Here is an 18,501-nt window from a genome sequence, read left to right on the forward strand (position 1 = left end):
ATAGGAATAGAAGATGCTTATAGAGGATTCGTCGGTTGTCTCGGAGATGTGCGAGTTTCTCATGAACTGGTACCTCTTCAAAATGGTGGATCAACTGGCATGATTACGCTCGAAAGATTAAACAACGTAGAAATCAATTGTCCGGCAAAGTTAAATCCTCCTGGTGCATGTGGAGGCTTACCGTGTCAGAATGGTAAATTTATCTACTAAGATTATTTTATTACTAGCTTTTGTACTTTGTTTCGCATGTGTTTTGATTTGAGTTAAATAATATCCTCAAACATTTGACTATAGATGATGTTTTTTTGTTTAATTATTTCATCTGCCAGTACGTACATGTATCGTTGTAGTGTGTTTACTTTATTGAACATATGTAATGTTAATCTTCAGTATAGTTATACATAGATAGACCCTACTTTTCACAATTGTTACTAAAGCATTAAATACATATTGAATGTGAGAAAAGCAATGTCATCTATATACCAATAAATATTTTCATCGGTAATATTACAATTATTTTATTTATGTATTTTTTTATCAGGTGGTACATGCAAAGATCTAATGAACACGATAGAGGAAGGCGATGGCACTGATTATGAATGCCAATGTTACGAGAGGTTCACGGGTCACAATTGCGAAATAGATACAAATCCTTGTGCTTCTCAACCTTGCTTATATGGGGGCGAATGCAAATCCCTTCCAAATGGTAAGTTTTACTATCTTAATGATAACATTAATTTTCAATCGACATAATTTTCGGTTAATTTATAGGTCAATTTGAATGCAAATGTGCCAGATCTTTAATGGGAAGACGTTGTGAAATTGGACGATATTGTAGTAGTGCTGTTTGTTTACATGGCGGACTTTGCGAAGAAGGTGATGGTGGTCCAGCTTGTCGGTGTCATGGTTATTATGGACCATTGTGTGAAGTAAGTCATTCGATAGATATTTATTATTTAATTTTGTTTCTTCCTTCAATATATTTTTATTTTACAGCTCGATATTGATGAGTGTAAAGGAGATCCTTGCTTGAACGGAGCGACATGCATCAACGAACCTGGAAGTTTTAGATGTGTTTGCCCTCCGGATAAAACAGGAATGCATTGTGGAAATCCATTACACTCAGACGCAATAACATCCGGAGCCGGATTTCTAGGAAGAGGCGCTGATAATTGGTTATACATCATAATCGCTGTAGTCATAGGAGTGGTTGTACTCATAAGTGTATGCGTAATAACGATCTTAAAATGTGGTCGCAAGAAAAGAAGACCAATAGAGAATCCGAAGGACAGTGTACTTAATTCGAATATCCATCAGCATGAGAAAATTAAGGTATTTTTATTATTTTTCTTCGTCATTTTTCCCATCTTTGATATTCATGATCCTGTCTGCTGCATCACTTCGTTAGACTTGGACCTTTGCTACTTTAAGCGGTTCAAAAATGCGAAAATCACAAAATATATTTGTGATACCTGATTTTACTATTTTTTAAATTTAATTGTTGTTTTTTTAGCGAGGCTCAAAATTATCCAATCTTGAAGTACAACGTGCAGTTGGACTAGCGACAAATTCTGGAGAAAGACCCGTGTCTTATGCGCCAGTGTCATCAAGTCATAACGATCCATTGCATGCTAGTCACAATATGAATCTTATTAACAACTTGGATACTCTCAGAAGTTACGGGTCAGCCGGAGATGATCTAGAAAATATCCCACCAGATTATCTACGCAATCTGAATATAGACCCGATCCAAAACAACGCTTTGTCAGGTACATCGTGCGATCCCGACACTCTTCATAAGCCATCATGGTCAGAGCAAATGCATTTGCAGTCATTCCAAGATAATCGAATAAAGAATGGTAAGGCTACTATTTAAAAAATATTTTACTGATTGTTGTTTAATGATTTTTATTTATAATTTACAGACCTAAAAGGAAACATAGCCACAAGTAAAATAGACAGTGTCATCAGTCCACAAAGGGGCTTGTTGCCTGGAAAAATTGTTCAAGATCCGCGAATGCTTGGAGGTTTAATTTTTTATTAAAAAAAAATTGTGTAACTGTACTTTTCAAAAGTAATACTTACAAAATAATTTTATGAATAGGTTATCATTGGGATTGCTCTGATTGGTGCAATGGTGGCGGCGCAATGCTTCCAAACATAACAGAAGTACCCGGAAGTGAAGTACCTGATTCGTCAAGTTTCCACAGCAATGAAAGTAATGAATCGAGGCCCGAAAGAAATGTGCCTCCACCTCCAATGGTCTCAAATCAAAATGGACAAATCAATGAAATGACACCATTGAATGAAGAAGAATCGTCTTACGCTGCTGATGAAGACGAGGGAGATAATACAGACACAATGTACAACTTTAACGCAGGTAAATATAATCATGTTGTTATTTTATATATTTTATTATTACAATATTATTTATTCATCACCTAAAAAACAGTATAAGCATGCGGTATTAATGAACGTATGTTCAATTGTACATTTTTTGTATAGATTTTGATATGACAGTTCAACCGCAATCGTCTTATTGTAACAATGGTGATGGTTATATACCGTAAGTACGCTAATAGCGAAATTATGTGTGGATGTGAAAGCTTCTCTCATTTAACTGCATTTTATCTTCACGACAGGACAGAAAATTCTTCAGAACTGTTATTTATACATTTAATAAACATTAATATTTGGATTGTGTGATTGATTGAATAAAAGCATGTACTAATTTTTAAACACACTACATTCAAATCACATCTTCTCTTAAATTGAATATTATAAAATTAATTATTTTATTAAAATAACTATTAAATGCTTGATTTAAAAAAAATATGTTAAATTAACTACATCGTCTGTTCTAAATCCGCGAGGACTTGTTATATTAATCATATCTCTGGTTCTAGTAGCGTCATCTCTTAGTCGTGGTATGGGTTTTGTAGGTCTAGGTTCTGATTTTCACCCCCAAATTTTTTTTTTCGCTTGCCTTCTGTTTCGTCCAGAATACTGAGTTCAAGACAGTTGGTCGTTATTGCATGATATTGCACCAGCAAACAAAGCGAAGATTGTACGCTCTGTATTAACCTGATTTGACTCCCTGTGACTTCTGGCTATTCCCAAAAATTAAGTTGGCATTGAAGGGAAAACGTTTCGACACCATTTATGACGTCCAAAAGGGTTCAACCGTGGCTTTAAAAAATCTTCTGGAAAATTTCTACAAAATTTTTTATGATCATATCCAGCGCTGTATTGACTCAGAAGGGGTGTATTTTTAGTAAATGAATATAATATTGCAGAATAACAGTCTTCTATTTGGTTTTTTATCAGTCCTTGTGGATTTGAGACAAGACGGTGTATAAACTGAGTTTTATATTATTGCTAATTTAAAAAACTAAAATAGATGATCAGTGTGATAAATCAATTCTGGATTTACAATTTAAGCATAATTTAATATTGAATTAATAACTAGTGAATTTTGATTTGTTAAGTGCATGGGAAATGTGAAACTTTACTTCTTGTACTTACTGATTTATAACATATTTTATTTTGTATTTTTTTTTGTTTACTACGTTGAATAGCTGTGATATATTAAATCAATATCAGACATAAACTAAAGTACATATTGAATCAATATCAGTCATAATCTATGTCAACGAAATTGTAATTTTTGGGCTGTAGTGCTATGATGCTGACAATCATCATCAAAAATAATGATCTATAAAGTTTTACTGTTTGAGATTAGGGGTGACTATTTGGTTGGACTCTTGTATATTCCAAATTGAGAGTGAAGTGGTATTCCAAGCAGTGGCGTAACTAGAGTATGTGCCGCCCAAGCGATCCTTAAAATTGCCGCCCGTCTCATCCTTTTTTTGCAGGGTCATAAAATCAGCATTTCTTAAAATAATATATTGGTTATTGTTAAGCTCTTGCTATTCGAGGTTTTATATATGTTTTAGTGCATTCAGGGTTAAGAACCATCGCGAATATGCCGCCCCCAAGCAAGTGCCACCCCCCATAGCTACGCCACTGATTCCAAGTAAAAGTTTGAAAGTCAAGCTCCAAGTTGAAATGATTAAGTATGGCAATCTTTTGGTTATTATACCATTGAGGAAAGAGAGAAGCCTAATCTCCCTATTCATTATCGTTCCTGATTAATACAGATAATTCAGGGCGGAATCAGAATATTTGTTTTTGTTTATTACTTTTTGTACCGTTGTAACAGTTGACAATAATTACGTTGTGGATTGTTACAATTCGGCTAGGATACTCGCTAACTGTTCAGTGGCGATATCTGTGGGTGACAATTTTTTATAGTTGATTGGAGTACGGTCCAACAATTTTAGTGCAATTCATTTAATGATCTCGGCGCTTAAACGCATTGCTGCTCTACTGTTTCGTTTTCCGTTTGGGAAGGTTGAAAACCGCTACGAACTTAGTTTTATGACCCTTTTATCAAGTCTTCAGTTTTTAGGTGCTCTAACATTTCGGGTTTTTCTTTATATGACTCTTAACGTAACCAAAAAAAAAATCTAATGGCATTAAATTGCAGTTGACGTCACCAAAAACAGGGACGTAATTGTAAGGGGGGGGGGTCAGATGGGGGCATTTTGCCAAAAAAATGCATGATGTGTAAGGAAATACTATGAATCTTTATGAAATGATTATATTAAAAAAAACTACCATTGATTGGTCAACTCTTGCTCCCCCCCCTGGAAAAAGGTGAAATGATGTCTTTGACCAAAATGTGAAATAATACAACCTGGGAACTTTTCACGCAAAACATTTAACATTGCATCCAATGTGTGGCGAATTGTTCGCTCAGATGACGAAATTGACCATAATCTTCCCTTAAATTTCGATACACAGCTTGTACACAATTATTATTTCTGTAGAACAATTTACCAATTTTAACGCGCCGAGTGGTGGTTAAGTGATTCATTTCGTAAATGTGTTGTTGTAAACTAACATTTGACACTTTGAACATGTGTGATTATTGACAGCTATCTGATTTACTGTAGTGCCAACGTAGGAAACTCGAATTGGATCAACCTGTAGTAGGAAGAACCTATAAAAAATAGTGATGTCTGATATTGATTCTGGTCGTCAAATTAAAAGAAAGCTTATAAGATTTACAATATGCTGCAGGAAAGCATTGTATATAATTAGCGTACAATAATTCTTCTGGTGTATTTTGATGTAGCTGAACAAGTTTTTAAATCTTTTCATAATAAATGATACTTTGATTTTTTTATTGTCAAAAATATGTTGAATGAGCAAATTAAAATTACCCCAAATTTAGAACTTGTATTTTTTCAGATGTAGGTGCTCAATAAATGTACATATATATAATATTAAAAACTGTTATTTTATATTTAGCGGAAATATATCACCGTCATCCGAATACGTACCTACCGCCTTACGTACACAGTTCAACAGAAGGGGAAACAGGAGCGGAGCAAGATCTCGACGGAGATGGGGACAGCCAAGTGGTGCAATATGGCTTCCCGTTTTCACGAAGGAGACAGAACTGTAAAGACAATGATTTCACAAACACATTAGGAATGCTAGGTAATCATATCTACTTTTAAAATTTTATAAGATGTATATATACCAATATTTCGTATGATTACAGAAGAGAGGAATTCTTTGCTGAGCCATCATGGATCGCAAAGTGATATATCATCATTGAATGTGTGTGAAATAGAGGATTCAGACTGTGAAACAAGTCAGCCAAATCATAAGTGGGTTAGCAGTAATGGTGTTCAACATACGTCTGTGTGACGAAAAGGGTTTGCCTTGACAAAGGCCAAACGTGATCCCTTTTCAATTGTAAATAATATATTGCGGTATTTCTTGTAAATTTCGTATGTACTGCGAGACTATTAGCAGTGTGACTTGCCTTATATAGTTCATGATAATTAAATAACTCACACGGCGTTTGTGTGCTGTAATTAATAACTATAATATATATTTGTTGTTGAATAGCTCCAAATACATTTTAACTGAATAAATAATATTTTTCTTAAAAAAAAGTCATTAGTCGGGTAACGATTACTAGACCCTGGACCAATAATGTAAAGTTATAAGGACACTGCTATTAATGTAGATTAAATAATATGTTTAACGTAAACTACTAACACGGGAGAAAAACAGTATGTTTTGCGTAATGGTGCTCTGTATCAAATAGTGTCATATCAAAGACTATTAAACTGTGTATTATTAAAGTGATCGATCGTCCTAATAATTTATTAATTATTTTTTTACTTATGTTAACTATTAATTCTTGTGCATGTTAGTTAATTTAAGACGTACGTGTCTTTTTTCCTTTTAAAACTGACTGTGCTAATTATTTTATAATATTTTTTCATTGATATTTGTATATTCATTTTTTTATACAACTCCTCGACTGTAAATTATATCTAGTTAATAATAAATGGAAAAATTAATTAAAATATTATTTTATTCTTAAACTGAATTTATATAATAAAATAAAGCAAATTCTTCATATCTCTATTCGGGGGTAGATTGATTTGATGCTGAACTCTCATATTTTCCAAATCAGAAGTAAAATCATAGTGCAAGTGATACTTAAGAGGTTCTGATGAAAATGCTAATCGAAAGTTAAGTTCTATAACAGGGTTCTGACTTCTAACGATCGGAGAAAAGAAAGGAAATAGTTAAAAAGGTTTGATACCCAACTAAATTATAATTATTTGGTTTGCTACATGGCTAAATTATATTTTAATACAAGCAAGAGATATGGTACACATTTAGATTATCAATAAAAAAAAACAAAAAAACTTGCACTGCACTTTTATACTTTTACTTGTGCCACTATTTGCTTTTGTTACTACATGAATTAGTTCATCGGAACTTGGATGAATCGTCTCGTATGACGGCGTTCGTGAACACATACAAGAGGCGAAACGGGCGTCAACAAGCGCTAATCCCTTAATCGACATTAATGGAGTGTCGAATCCATGTAGCTTAAATTATATGGAAGATACGTAATGACCAATTTCTAAAACCAGTTTAAAGTGGAAATGGAAAGCTTTTTTTGTGGAATTGAGCCGGTAGGACTTAGGAGGACATGTTGAAACTTAACCAGTAAAAGTGAAACAAGTACATTATTATTTAAAGATTTTTATAAAAAAGGTAGATTCATTTTTACATTGTGCAGTCGAATATACAATCTTATATAATTATTATGTACATAATAATATGTATGTATATATTTAATATTATTTAGAAGTATATCTTGAAAAATAAAACTATTGAAAACTTCAAACGTAATGACAGGAAGACCACCTTTGCAAAGAGTTGTTTGTGTTGAGCTTTTGAAACACTTTACAAAGATACATACATATTTACAATATAAAACACAATACATTACAGATGATTGAAGTGATATGAAAATGTTAATATATAAAAACAGTTCTATTTTTATTTATTAAGTTGTATTGATATGATTAATACAAATTCTGAGCACCAATTCGTAAGGACAATCGAGTCCTACATTGATTAAAGTCTTTACAAGTATATTTACACACATATATATAAATATCACGCTGAATCTCACTATTAAAGATTCATACCTATCAGATATCATACAATCGCTAAATATTAATAAATACTTTAATGCAAAAGTGTTGACGGATAGTTTAACGTTCGAGGAAGAAATGTACAAAAATATTACGTTTTAACTCAAATTTTTGGGCATGAATTTAAAATATTATAAAATATTTACAACCATTGAAGATCTACGTAAGAAAATACGGTTTACAATAAAACAATCTGTATATAAAAAAGCACATCTTTAAAATCCGTCATCTTTTGCACGTGAACTTTTCTCCATTATATTGGTCCGTATTCAATTTCTTCTTCAATTTACACATCACTAATTTCACTGAAATTATCGGAATTATTTATTTTACACTTTTTTAAGGCAAATTTTATTAAAACGTGTTTTTGAAACACAAATTATTATATCACAACGATCATGTCGTCAGTATGGCGTATCTGATGATTAATTTATACCATAAGATGTTATTTTTGTGTATTGATTTTGGATACCCTGCAGCCTCCGCAAGATGAGAGGCGATTACCCTATGTCACACTTGTGTATCATGCGAAGAATTTGACTTTTTCCTCTTCGACTGCATTCGAGCGTTGTATTCATTCTCAGAGTCTTCTACTATGTCGCATGCGTTAATCGATAGACTGCTTGTACCTGCAGTGCCGAGAAGTGAACTTCTTTCTTCTGTTGAATTAGCTTAGATTAATACGTGTACAATAAGCAATACATAAATTAAAGCAGTCTATAATTTTTAAACAGGAGACAAATTTTTTGCAAACTATGTTATTACAAGTAATGAACTAAAATGTTTGTCCTCGCTGAAGACAAGTAAAAAATTAATATAATGTGGGAGTATGCTTCGGAGACGACTGGATTCTACAGACACAGACAAGGCTACGAGGATTTCACGTATACATAAACATAATTATACAAACTGTACGCGGACGTGACTCAAATTGCTGCACAAATATTAATTATAAGTAGCTGTAAGTAAATGTACTCTCACAGGTAAGTTGCATATTTTTTACAGTGCATTCTATCTAATCTAGAGATCACGTTTTTAGTTTCTCTTGAAAAAAAGTTAAATACATTAAAATGTATTCAGATATACATTAAAGCCCTTAATCAAATCTGAGGATTTTGATGCATATATAATATTTTAAGATTCTCGTCTAAGGGGTATAGAATAATTAACGAAGTGCATAATTTACATTATTTTTCACTATATAAGCATGGATTTGTAGACTGACCTAATTATTTATCAAATATTACCTAGCATTGTAATAACGGATCCTATTTGATTATCGCTATAATTCTTTCTTCTTCGCATCGATGGAAATCCATACGGTTCTACACCGTTATCATCAAGATCGTTATCTCTATCGGGTTCTGTTTCACCATCTGTAGAACTGTATGTGAAGCATGGTAAATAAGTATTGGGATGAAGGTGATAATTTGCTCCTTTAACAACGACAATATATTAATTAAAAAACTATACTTTATCAAATTTTTTAGTTGTATCTACTTACCAGTTTGTATTTCATCTTGATTCAATGGAAAAGTTTGTTCTACTGTCGCATCTAAATTATCTGTAGAACGTTTCAATATTGATTTTCCTTTTACAGATGCACTAGAAGCGTATTCACTGCTTTCGCTCCTATAACTTGAAGAATCTGCTATTTCACTTCCAGTTATCTCTGTTATGTTTGATAATGGTACTCCTCCATTGTTATGCCAATCAGAACAATCCCAATGATAGCCTTTCGGAGGGCTAATAATTTCTTCTTTGATACTGTAATTTCCTGATAGATCTGAAATTTAATGGAATATTATTTAATACAAATTTTCAAATGCTAAAGTGCAAATTAAAAAATATATTTTGTTTTTATAATCTTCACCATTATTAATACGATTGTCTTGGAATGATTGTACATGCATCTGCTCCGCCCATGATACTTTTCGAGGCTGCTCATCCTTATTCAAGTTCTTTTTGTAGTTCGATGGTATATTTTCAAGGCCATCGCCTAAATAATATTGTATTATACAAATCAAATATAATATTATCATTAAAGAGTAAGAGTAACGTACCAGCTGAACCGTAATTCCGAAGCATCTCCATATTGTTGAGAATCATATGCGGTGAACGTAATTGATCGTGAGGAGAACTTATAGATGTGTAAGACAGCTGTTGATCAGACAGTGATATTCCTTGTGATTCAATATTAGACAGCTTAGATACTTTCTGGAATCATATGAACATTTTTATGTGACTGTAAAATATATTACTTTGAAATGTAATGTGCATACCTTCATGATTGACTTTTCCGGCTTCAAGTTAGAATTAAGAATGTTTGGTTTAGATTCTGGTTGCATGACATGTTGCTGTTTTTTGTAACAACTCAAAACGATAGTGCAAACTAAAATTAATATGCAAGCTCCTCCAGTTAGTGCCATCAGCCATAAAAGCTTTTCACGACCAAATAGTTCGTATACTCCTGATGTAACCGCATTAGAGTGAAGTGGATTGCCACAATGCATGCCTAATAAAAAATATAATATTTAATATATTATTGTTATTATATAAAGATATTGTTTAGATAAAAATAAACCTGTTTTATCTGGAGGACAAACACATCTGAAGCTTCCAGGTTCATTAATACATGTAGCTCCGTTTAGACAAGGATCTCCTTTGCATTCATCAATATCAAACTGCAACAATCAAATTAGTTATTGGTCTATTTTTATTGAAGAATATGGAAGTACAATTACTGTACCTCGCAATGTGATCCATAATATCCGTGACACCGACAAGCTGGACCAAGATCGCCTTCTTCACACAATCCTCCATGATTACAAATTGGCTTATTGTTCAGATCTTCACTTCCACACCATCTTCCTAGTTCACATCTACTACCTCTCAATGGAGGATTACACAAGCATTTGAATCCTCCTGAAAACATTTTTAAATAATAATGTTAAAGTATTTTTTGTGACAATGATGACAATAAAAGAGTTGCATGACTGCGATAGATAAAATAAGAAAAACAAAAGCAAGAGTTTGTGGAACAATGACATGAGGCAGATGTATTCTTGATAGTGCTTTAAAATGTTGAATAAATAAAAATCTGCACTGTAAAACTCCGATTCAGCCCGTGGGCAAGTGACATCATTATTTTTCAATATAATTCCTACAGTAGTAAATATCTAAAAATTGAATTAAATGCAAAGCACTTACCTTCAGTTGAAAATGAACATATTCCTCCATACAAACACGGTTGAGATGCGCAAGGATCAGTATCAATTTCACATTGCACTCCGATAAACCTTTCGTGGCACTGGCATTGATAGTTATTTTCACTATCTGAAGACTTTAGTAAATTTATACAAGTTCCTCCTAAAACATTTATTGAGTTGTTAAAATATATTTAAGCAAGTATAAAATAAAGGTATTACCGTTTAAACATGGAAAGCTTCCACAAGATCCTGGTGGTTCTAACGTCGCTGGACAATTGAACTCAACGTTTAGCATCTTCAAAGCCAAAAAGCCTCCAACTCCCCCATTATGTAAAGAAACTATTTCATTAGAAACGTGAAGATCTCCCAAGCACCCTACAAATCCTTTCCGTATATCGTCTAAGCCTAAACACAGAAAAAACATATTTAGTATAATAAAAGATACACATATTGAAGCAATAATGATTTACCGAGGATAGCAGGATGCTCTGTAACTTCTGCTCCAAAGTATATATCATCAGAATGTAGGTTTAAGATTCCGTTCATACCAGGAGCTGATCCGTGTGCAACATGTTTATTGTCAACTGTAAGATGTGCGCTACTTCCGTCTCGTTCTAGCTTAACCTCATGCCACCGTCCATCGGATACTTTTACAGAATTTACTCTGATGACTCCTTCACCTGAACCTAATTCCAGTCTATATTGAACAACTCCGTTAATGATCTAAAAATGATACAGTATTGTTAAAGTATATTCTTTTTTTTATGTACATATTTTATGAAATTTAACAAGTAACCTCTAAAATGTTGTAATCGATCTTTCCAGTTGCAAACATTAGAATCCCTGATGGATATATTGTCCTGATTTTAAAAGACAATATTAGTTGATCTTCATAAAATCGTTTCCCATTCAGCACTTCTTTACTGATCTTATACAGTACAAAACTTTTGCCACTGAAGAAGACCGAGTTTATGGGTTTATAACAGCCACCACTTTGGCATTTAGTCATTTCCAAATGACACTTCCCTTCTTCTAATTTATCCACACATTGACAATTATATCCTTGAATTGTCTTATCAGGAAAGCATTTCTCATTCTCTTGGCATGGCTTTTTAGCACATTCGTTGACGATCGTCTCACATTTTTCTCCTCCATAACCATCATGGCATTTGCACTCAGCTTTATGTTGATAAAACGGACAAACTAAGCTTATATCATCCGTTATAATCGGTATTGGTTTATTTATATCCAAAATGAAACGCTCCTGGCATTCTCCATAAGCACAATAATGCGCATTACATTTGATTCTTACCATTTCTTCAACGATTAGCTTAGTTGATTCTTCTAATTCTTCCAGATGTAAATTTAATGATTTTCTTATAGTTTCTGAAGTAAAATAAGCATATACACCTTGAGATGACTGTTTTCTAACAGAAAATAAAATGTCTAAATCTCTGTTTGTTATCCTTCTAGCTATACGATGAATCAGTTGCTCGGTATTATTTAATCCGAGAGATGAACGCTTATTTTTATAAATAATTTTATTCGCATCATCTGATGATTGTTGAATGCCTATAATAATTATATCTTTTATATGACAATTTAAAGCATTTCTTACAGTGCGTACAAATCCTTTACGATGATTCGCTACAAAGGTTTTAGCACTGACATCTCTGAATCGAATCACGACAGCATTTCTCATCATTTCTTCGCTCACAAACTCCATTATAATTCTGACTATAGAAAACGTAATGAATTTACCATCCGTCACGCTTATATTTAAAGTATAATCACCAATATCTAATTGTGGAAGAGCATAAATATTACCGTCTTTCTCATTTATGCTAAATAAATTTATAGAAGGTGTATCTTTAGAAGGAACTATCTCATAGCTCAAAATATCATATACATCTTGATCAAATGCGTAAATCTTTCCAATATGACCTCCGATAAATTCATCAGAAAATGAATTTATGTTTATCTCAAGCGCGGTAACAATTGGTGGATATTGCGACTCTTCAATGATCTTAATATTGACCAAAGTATCAGAATACAATGGAGGAGAACCGTTATCAAAAACTCTTATGTGTAATAGATACTTATTTTTCAGTTTATGATTAAATTTTACAACCGTTCTCAAATATCCATCTTGTTCTAATATAAAACATCCGTCTTCATTTCCGGAGCGAATATCAAATATGTATGGTTCAGAATTCGGTGGGATATCAGCATCACTTATCACAAACTCTGTTACTAAATAACCGATAGGTTTATCTTCTTGAATAATGAACGAATAGTTAGCTTTAGAGAATTGTGGCACGTTATCATTTGAATCCGTTACTTCAATATTAATAATGGCGGAGCTTGATAGTGACGGAATTCCATAATCTTTAGCTAGTATTTCTAATTGAAAGCTCGAATGCGTCTCTCTATCCAATCTAGACGCTAAAGAAATCAATCCAGAGATACTATTAATTATAAATTTTCTTCCACTATCTCCTTTTTCAATCGAATACACCAATTTACCATTCGAGCCACTATCTAAATCTGTGGCTATGACTTGTAGAACTTTTTCTGTAACGCCCGTATCTTCTTTTATCTGAGCGTTATATATATTTTGTGAGAATTTTGGAGCATTATCATTGCTATCTGTAATAGAGATATTTACAGATGCTAGGTTACTCAAAGGTGGTATGCCTCTATCCATTGCTTGAATTGTCAAAATATATTCTTTAGCCTTTTCATAATCAAGTTTATCTAAAATGGTTATAACACCAGTTTTCGGATGTACGATAAACTTCTTGTGATCATTCCCTGCAACTATAGAATAGAATATATCAGCATTGACTCCTGTGTCCTTTGAAGTTGCTAAAACTCGAACTACTTCTAAACCAACGTCATTCGTCTCAGAAATTGTGGCATAATAGTTTTTCGTGCTAAATTCTGGAGGGTTATCGTTCACGTCTGAAACAGTTAATTGAATAGACGCTTGACTCCATAACGCAGGTTTGCCTAAATCAGTTACATGAACATCCAAACTGAAAGAACTTTGTGTTTCTCTATCCAGTGGTGTCAATACAGTGATAATCCCGTTGTCTGACGATATCGAAAATTGGCCTTGTAAATCATCTATGAGTGAATATCGAAGGATTCTGTTTACACCCAAATCTTTATCTGATGCATGTACTTTAATTACAAGCGTTCCTATTTCAACATCTTCTGGAAGTGTTACACTGTATTGCGTGTTTGAAAATTGTGGCGCATTATCATTGATGTCTAATAGAGTTAGATGTATTTCAGAAAGACATTCCCACGATGTTTTATCTTTGTCTTGAACGTGAGCTATTAAATTGTATTTCGAGTATTTTTCTCTATCGAGACTAATGGCAGTCTTGATTTCACCAGATTTTTTGTCTATAGTGAAATGTTCAGATTTAAAACCTGATAGGAAGTATCTCAATTGAGCGTTTTGTTCTTGATCGGCGTCGGTGGCCAAAACTGTTAAAACTGTATATCCAATTGCAGAATTTTCTGATAATGTATTGTAATAATGATGCCGCAAACAATAAGGAGCATTATCTGTAAAAATAAATTCATATTGTAACAATAAATATAGTTTATTGTGGCATCTAGAATCAATATCTGTTGCAATTTCCTGTTATTTAATACATATCAACAGATAATGATGTTTGATACTGATTCTAGGCATAATAGATAGATAATTTAACATAATATTTACCATTAATATCTAAAACATTTATGACTAGAACTGTAAACGTTGAATGTTTGCCATCAGTTGCAATTATTTCCAATTTATATTTAGATACAGTTTCTCTATCCAAAGGCTTTGTTACAAATACCTCTCCAGTCGATTTAATATTAAATTGACATAAGTTATCTCCGGAAGTTATATAAAAATCTACTGGTGATACATCAAAATCTTCGTCGCTTATCTCAAGTCGAATAATAACTGTTCCTAAAATATTTTTTTTAGCAATTGATTATATATTTATAATTAATAGTTCAAGTACTAAATCATTGCGTTTTAAATTTATTTATTTATTAAATGTATTTTAGAAAATTATAAGTGCAATCAATGAAGCATTATTATTGTATAATTAAATCCAAAATGCAATGACTTAATATTTTTATAGCTGTACCTGGTGAAGCATCTTCACTAACTGTGGCATTGTAAATAGCGTTACTAAATAACGGTGGGCAATCGTTATAGTCCTTTAAGCGTATTATTGCTGTCGTTCTACTGATATGTTTTTGATGAGCATTATCAATTGCCAGGACTTGAAATTTATATATGGGTTGAGTTTCTCTGTCCAATTCCACAAGAGTAGTCATCCATCCAGTGTATGGATCAATAGCAAAAATATTACCGACGTCTCCCATATCTACTCCAAGGGCATATCGCACTTCGCCATTAGAACCAAAATCTTTGTCTTCTGCTATGATCTTCATCACTGTAGAGCCTTGTTCGATGTTCTCAGCTAAATTTAAAAACATTGGAGAACTGTGGAACATTGGGGCGTTGTCGTTTTCGTCAATAACATCCACTATAATTTCTGTGAAAGCCATTAGCGGTGGACTATTGCTAGTTTCAGCTGTGATTCCAATTGAGTATGACTCTGTAGTTTCTCTATCAATCGCCCCTGATACAATTATTTGTCCTAGATTATCGATGTAAAATAATGACGCATCAAATATTGCAGGAAGGAGCTGAAAAGTAACCGGCATGTTTGACGTCATCTTTAGTCGAGTTATTACAGTTCCTAAAAATAAATATATGGTTAAATTAAAATAAATAGTAGATAAAACATTAGATAGTCATACCTTGAGGAGAATTTTCAAGAACGAAATATTTTTCATGATTTATGCTGAATACTGGAACTTCATCTACTACAGACATTAAATATATTTCAACAGGAACGTCTGCGTATAATGATGGATTACCAGAATCAGTTGCTCTCACCCAAAATTGATATATTTGTGATTCTAAAAATGTTTTTATGTAAATTAAATTTTATAGAAGCATACTAAAATTTAAATATTTAAATTACCTAAAGTAGAAGAATCATCTAGGAGAGACATTCCACCGGTAACAGAATCTATAGAGAATACGTTACTTATACCAAGATTCTCAGGATGATAGATTGAGTATTGAATCTCACTATTGCTTCCTTCATCTTGATCTATAGCTTTTATCTTAAAGTATATACATTCTATTATTGTTGTATTAATTATATATATATATTATATTATGGTTCGACATACAATAATGAAGGGACTCAATAAGCTTTGATTCAGATAGATTGATATTTTATATTCTTTGTACAAAAACATGGGAGTATTATCATTTTCATCACCGACTAACACTCTAATAATCGTGAAAGACGGTTTTCCTCCGCCATCGATAGCCATTATTGGTACTTCATACGATTTTGTACTTTCTCTATCTAATTTTATAACAGTCGTTAATTCTCCACTTTGAGGATTGATTGAGAATATGTCTTTCAACAGATTTGATTGTATCGAGTACGTCAAAGATCCGTATTCCCCAAAATCTTCATCTTCAGCTTTGACCTGTATATTGTAAAAATAGATGTTAAAGAAATTTTATTATTTATTATTATAAAATATGATACTTACAATGAGTATTAATGTTCCAGGTGGTTTATTCTCCATTACATCAACTTCTTGTATTGAATGCTTAAAATGAGGCGTATGTTTATTCGATGGGTTCAAAGTTATCTTTACTCTTCCAAAAGTGGTATAAACACCATCAGTAACAGACACGTTCAAGATTGCCAAATGTGATTTACCAAATTTTTCAATGCTCATTAAATTTATTATACCTAAAAATAATATATCATAATATATTTTACTATATAAAAATATATAGTAAAATACATATTATTGAAAAATATAAATTTTCTCATTGTGTAGCCCAATAATATTGTAGTATAGTGTATTTATTAGGCCATTATTCTAATTAAAGTAAAGATATAGAATGTATCTATATAATATGTTATACACACCGTTTGTTTGATTGATAGAAAATACTTGTCTTTCATTTCCCCCTACGATGGAATAACTTAAACTAGCTTGATCGGTTATATCAGGATCACTAGCCGTCACTCGTGTTATAAACTGTCCACGTTTTGCATGTTCTGATAGTATACAATTGTATATATTCTGCTCCATATGAGGTGGATTATCGTTCATGTCAAGTACTATAGTAAAAAAGTATTTTTTATAATAATAATATATAAATCAAACAATTAAAAATATAAAGAATATTACCATTGACCCATACGTGTGCAGTACTAGACAATGCTGGCAGTCCTTTATCTATTGCTACCACAGTAAAATGATAAACTGAGACCTTTTCTCTATCTAAAGATTTTTTTAGATACAAACTACCATCTATCGCATCCAAATAAAAAAATGTTTTTATTTCATCTGTAATTGGTGCTATGCTGTATGAAACCTCTTGATTAATTCCTGTTTTAAACAATGCATTTCATTTAAGTTCTTATTTAGATTCTATTGCTTTTATATAATCTTACCTGTATCATTATCATGTGCGTCCATCTTTAATAAGAGTGTATTATAAGCAGCTGTTTCGGATATTGAGACGTGAAAACTATCTGCAGAAAATTCTGGAGGATTATCATTGATATCCTCGACAAGGATAGATACACTCACTTCGGCAAATACACCAGAAACGCTATCAGTAGCTCTGATTGTTAATTGATGAAGTTGTTGCTCTTCATAATCCAATTCTTCTGTAGCAAGTATCTGACCTGTAAGTATTTTACATAAAATTTGTAATTAAATCACATAGATTTATATTATTTAGGTGTATGTGACTAAAACATATAATGTCAATTTTTTGTAATAAGAAATGCATTTTTTCGCGAATTCCCAAAACACACGCGTTAGAGCGCCACAGTGACGTCACGATGACGTTGCCGAAATCAGTTCCACAAATACTCACAGGCGTCGCTTCATACGCCGCTGCGATCGCGGGATCAGTTAGTAATAGATTGGATGATGCTGGATAATTACAAGATATACCGAAATGAGAACAAATCAATACAATATCATTAAAAAAAGGTTAGGTTTTTTTAGTCGGCGCGAGCGGTAGCGAGGCGCCTCCAAGACGACGCTAGAAAGAGACGCAAGATGTGACGTCGACATGGGGCCCTAATGCATGCTTTATGGGAATGCGACATTTTTTCAGGAAACAGCATATGTTCAAAATGTAATTAATTTTAGATATATTTTTTTGATAATAATGTGACAACCATTTAGCCAGGTATAAAGCACGCATTGATCTTGAGAAAAGAATTTGTCGCATATATACGTTAAAAGCGCAATAAACTAAAATGACATTAGTCCTTTCAACTCGGCAATAAGTGCCTTTATATACGACGGACAGAGATTATTGTTCTTAACGGCCATTTGGGGCTCTTACAAATGCATTCATAAGTGTAGCAGGTGGCATACGAAAGGTCCAGTGTTGCCAAATATCCACCTGTTAAAACGCAAATATTCTAACAAGAAAGATGATGGATATAAAAAAATCAAATTTCATTGGTTGTCGCGTCGTGAGTACGCTAGCAAAGAAATCTCATCTATCTAACTTCTACTAAGCATCTTATTCACGTCCATTCAGA

General features: G+C 32.7%; 3 protein-coding genes across 7 annotated transcripts in view; 1 reads left to right on the top strand and 2 right to left on the bottom strand.

The window, feature by feature from the left end:
- The window catches only part of LOC148227490 (fat-like cadherin-related tumor suppressor homolog), a 415,262-nt gene extending 408,810 nt beyond the window's left edge, over positions 1 to 6,452 (top strand). For 4 of the 5 annotated variants that reach the window (XM_088201225.1, XM_088201226.1, XM_088201227.1 and 1 more), the window contains 9 exons: positions 5 to 193; positions 542 to 706; positions 772 to 929; positions 997 to 1,332; positions 1,514 to 1,859; positions 1,926 to 2,027; positions 2,105 to 2,380; positions 5,377 to 5,568; positions 5,633 to 6,452. In XM_088201225.1, coding sequence (XP_088057351.1) covers positions 5 to 193; positions 542 to 706; positions 772 to 929; positions 997 to 1,332; positions 1,514 to 1,859; positions 1,926 to 2,027; positions 2,105 to 2,380; positions 5,377 to 5,568; positions 5,633 to 5,781 — 1,913 coding nt within the window. In that variant the 3' untranslated portion in view covers positions 5,782 to 6,452. Of the gene's footprint in view, positions 1 to 4; positions 194 to 541; positions 707 to 771; positions 930 to 996; positions 1,333 to 1,513; positions 1,860 to 1,925; positions 2,028 to 2,104; positions 2,381 to 2,505; positions 2,567 to 5,376; positions 5,569 to 5,632 lie in introns of all 5 variants that reach the window. The other variant, XM_088201228.1, reaches the window with a different exon arrangement.
- Positions 6,453 to 7,161: 709 nt separating this feature from the next.
- On the bottom strand, positions 7,162 to 15,573 carry LOC148227492 (fat-like cadherin-related tumor suppressor homolog). The gene is made up of 14 exons (XM_088201244.1): positions 14,971 to 15,573; positions 14,550 to 14,786; positions 11,607 to 14,389; positions 11,281 to 11,533; positions 11,030 to 11,215; positions 10,812 to 10,970; positions 10,351 to 10,526; positions 10,186 to 10,285; positions 9,884 to 10,116; positions 9,665 to 9,818; positions 9,475 to 9,600; positions 9,106 to 9,387; positions 8,849 to 9,037; positions 7,162 to 8,260 (listed from the first exon to the last, which is right to left on the bottom strand). Exons 1-14 carry the CDS (start codon positions 15,566 to 15,568, stop codon positions 8,112 to 8,114), a joined length of 5,625 nt encoding a protein of 1,874 aa, XP_088057370.1. The 5' UTR covers positions 15,569 to 15,573; the 3' UTR covers positions 7,162 to 8,111.
- A 65-nt stretch (positions 15,574 to 15,638) lies between these two features.
- The window catches only part of LOC148227493 (fat-like cadherin-related tumor suppressor homolog), a 153,544-nt gene continuing 150,681 nt past the window's right edge, over positions 15,639 to 18,501 (bottom strand). Inside the window, exons 12-18 of the mRNA XM_088201987.1 lie at positions 17,389 to 17,625; positions 17,123 to 17,323; positions 16,858 to 17,052; positions 16,469 to 16,674; positions 16,094 to 16,402; positions 15,880 to 16,024; positions 15,639 to 15,814 (exon numbers count right to left, since the gene is read on the bottom strand). Of these exons, the coding sequence (XP_088058113.1) occupies positions 15,639 to 15,814; positions 15,880 to 16,024; positions 16,094 to 16,402; positions 16,469 to 16,674; positions 16,858 to 17,052; positions 17,123 to 17,323; positions 17,389 to 17,625 (1,469 nt within the window). The remainder of the gene's footprint in view (positions 15,815 to 15,879; positions 16,025 to 16,093; positions 16,403 to 16,468; positions 16,675 to 16,857; positions 17,053 to 17,122; positions 17,324 to 17,388; positions 17,626 to 18,501) is intronic.

The sequence above is a fragment of the Plectrocnemia conspersa genome, unplaced genomic scaffold (genome assembly GCF_051122295.1).
Source record: "Plectrocnemia conspersa isolate PC_06_02 unplaced genomic scaffold, ASM5112229v1 ptg000013l, whole genome shotgun sequence".
Taxonomy (NCBI): Eukaryota; Metazoa; Arthropoda; class Insecta; order Trichoptera; family Polycentropodidae; genus Plectrocnemia; species Plectrocnemia conspersa.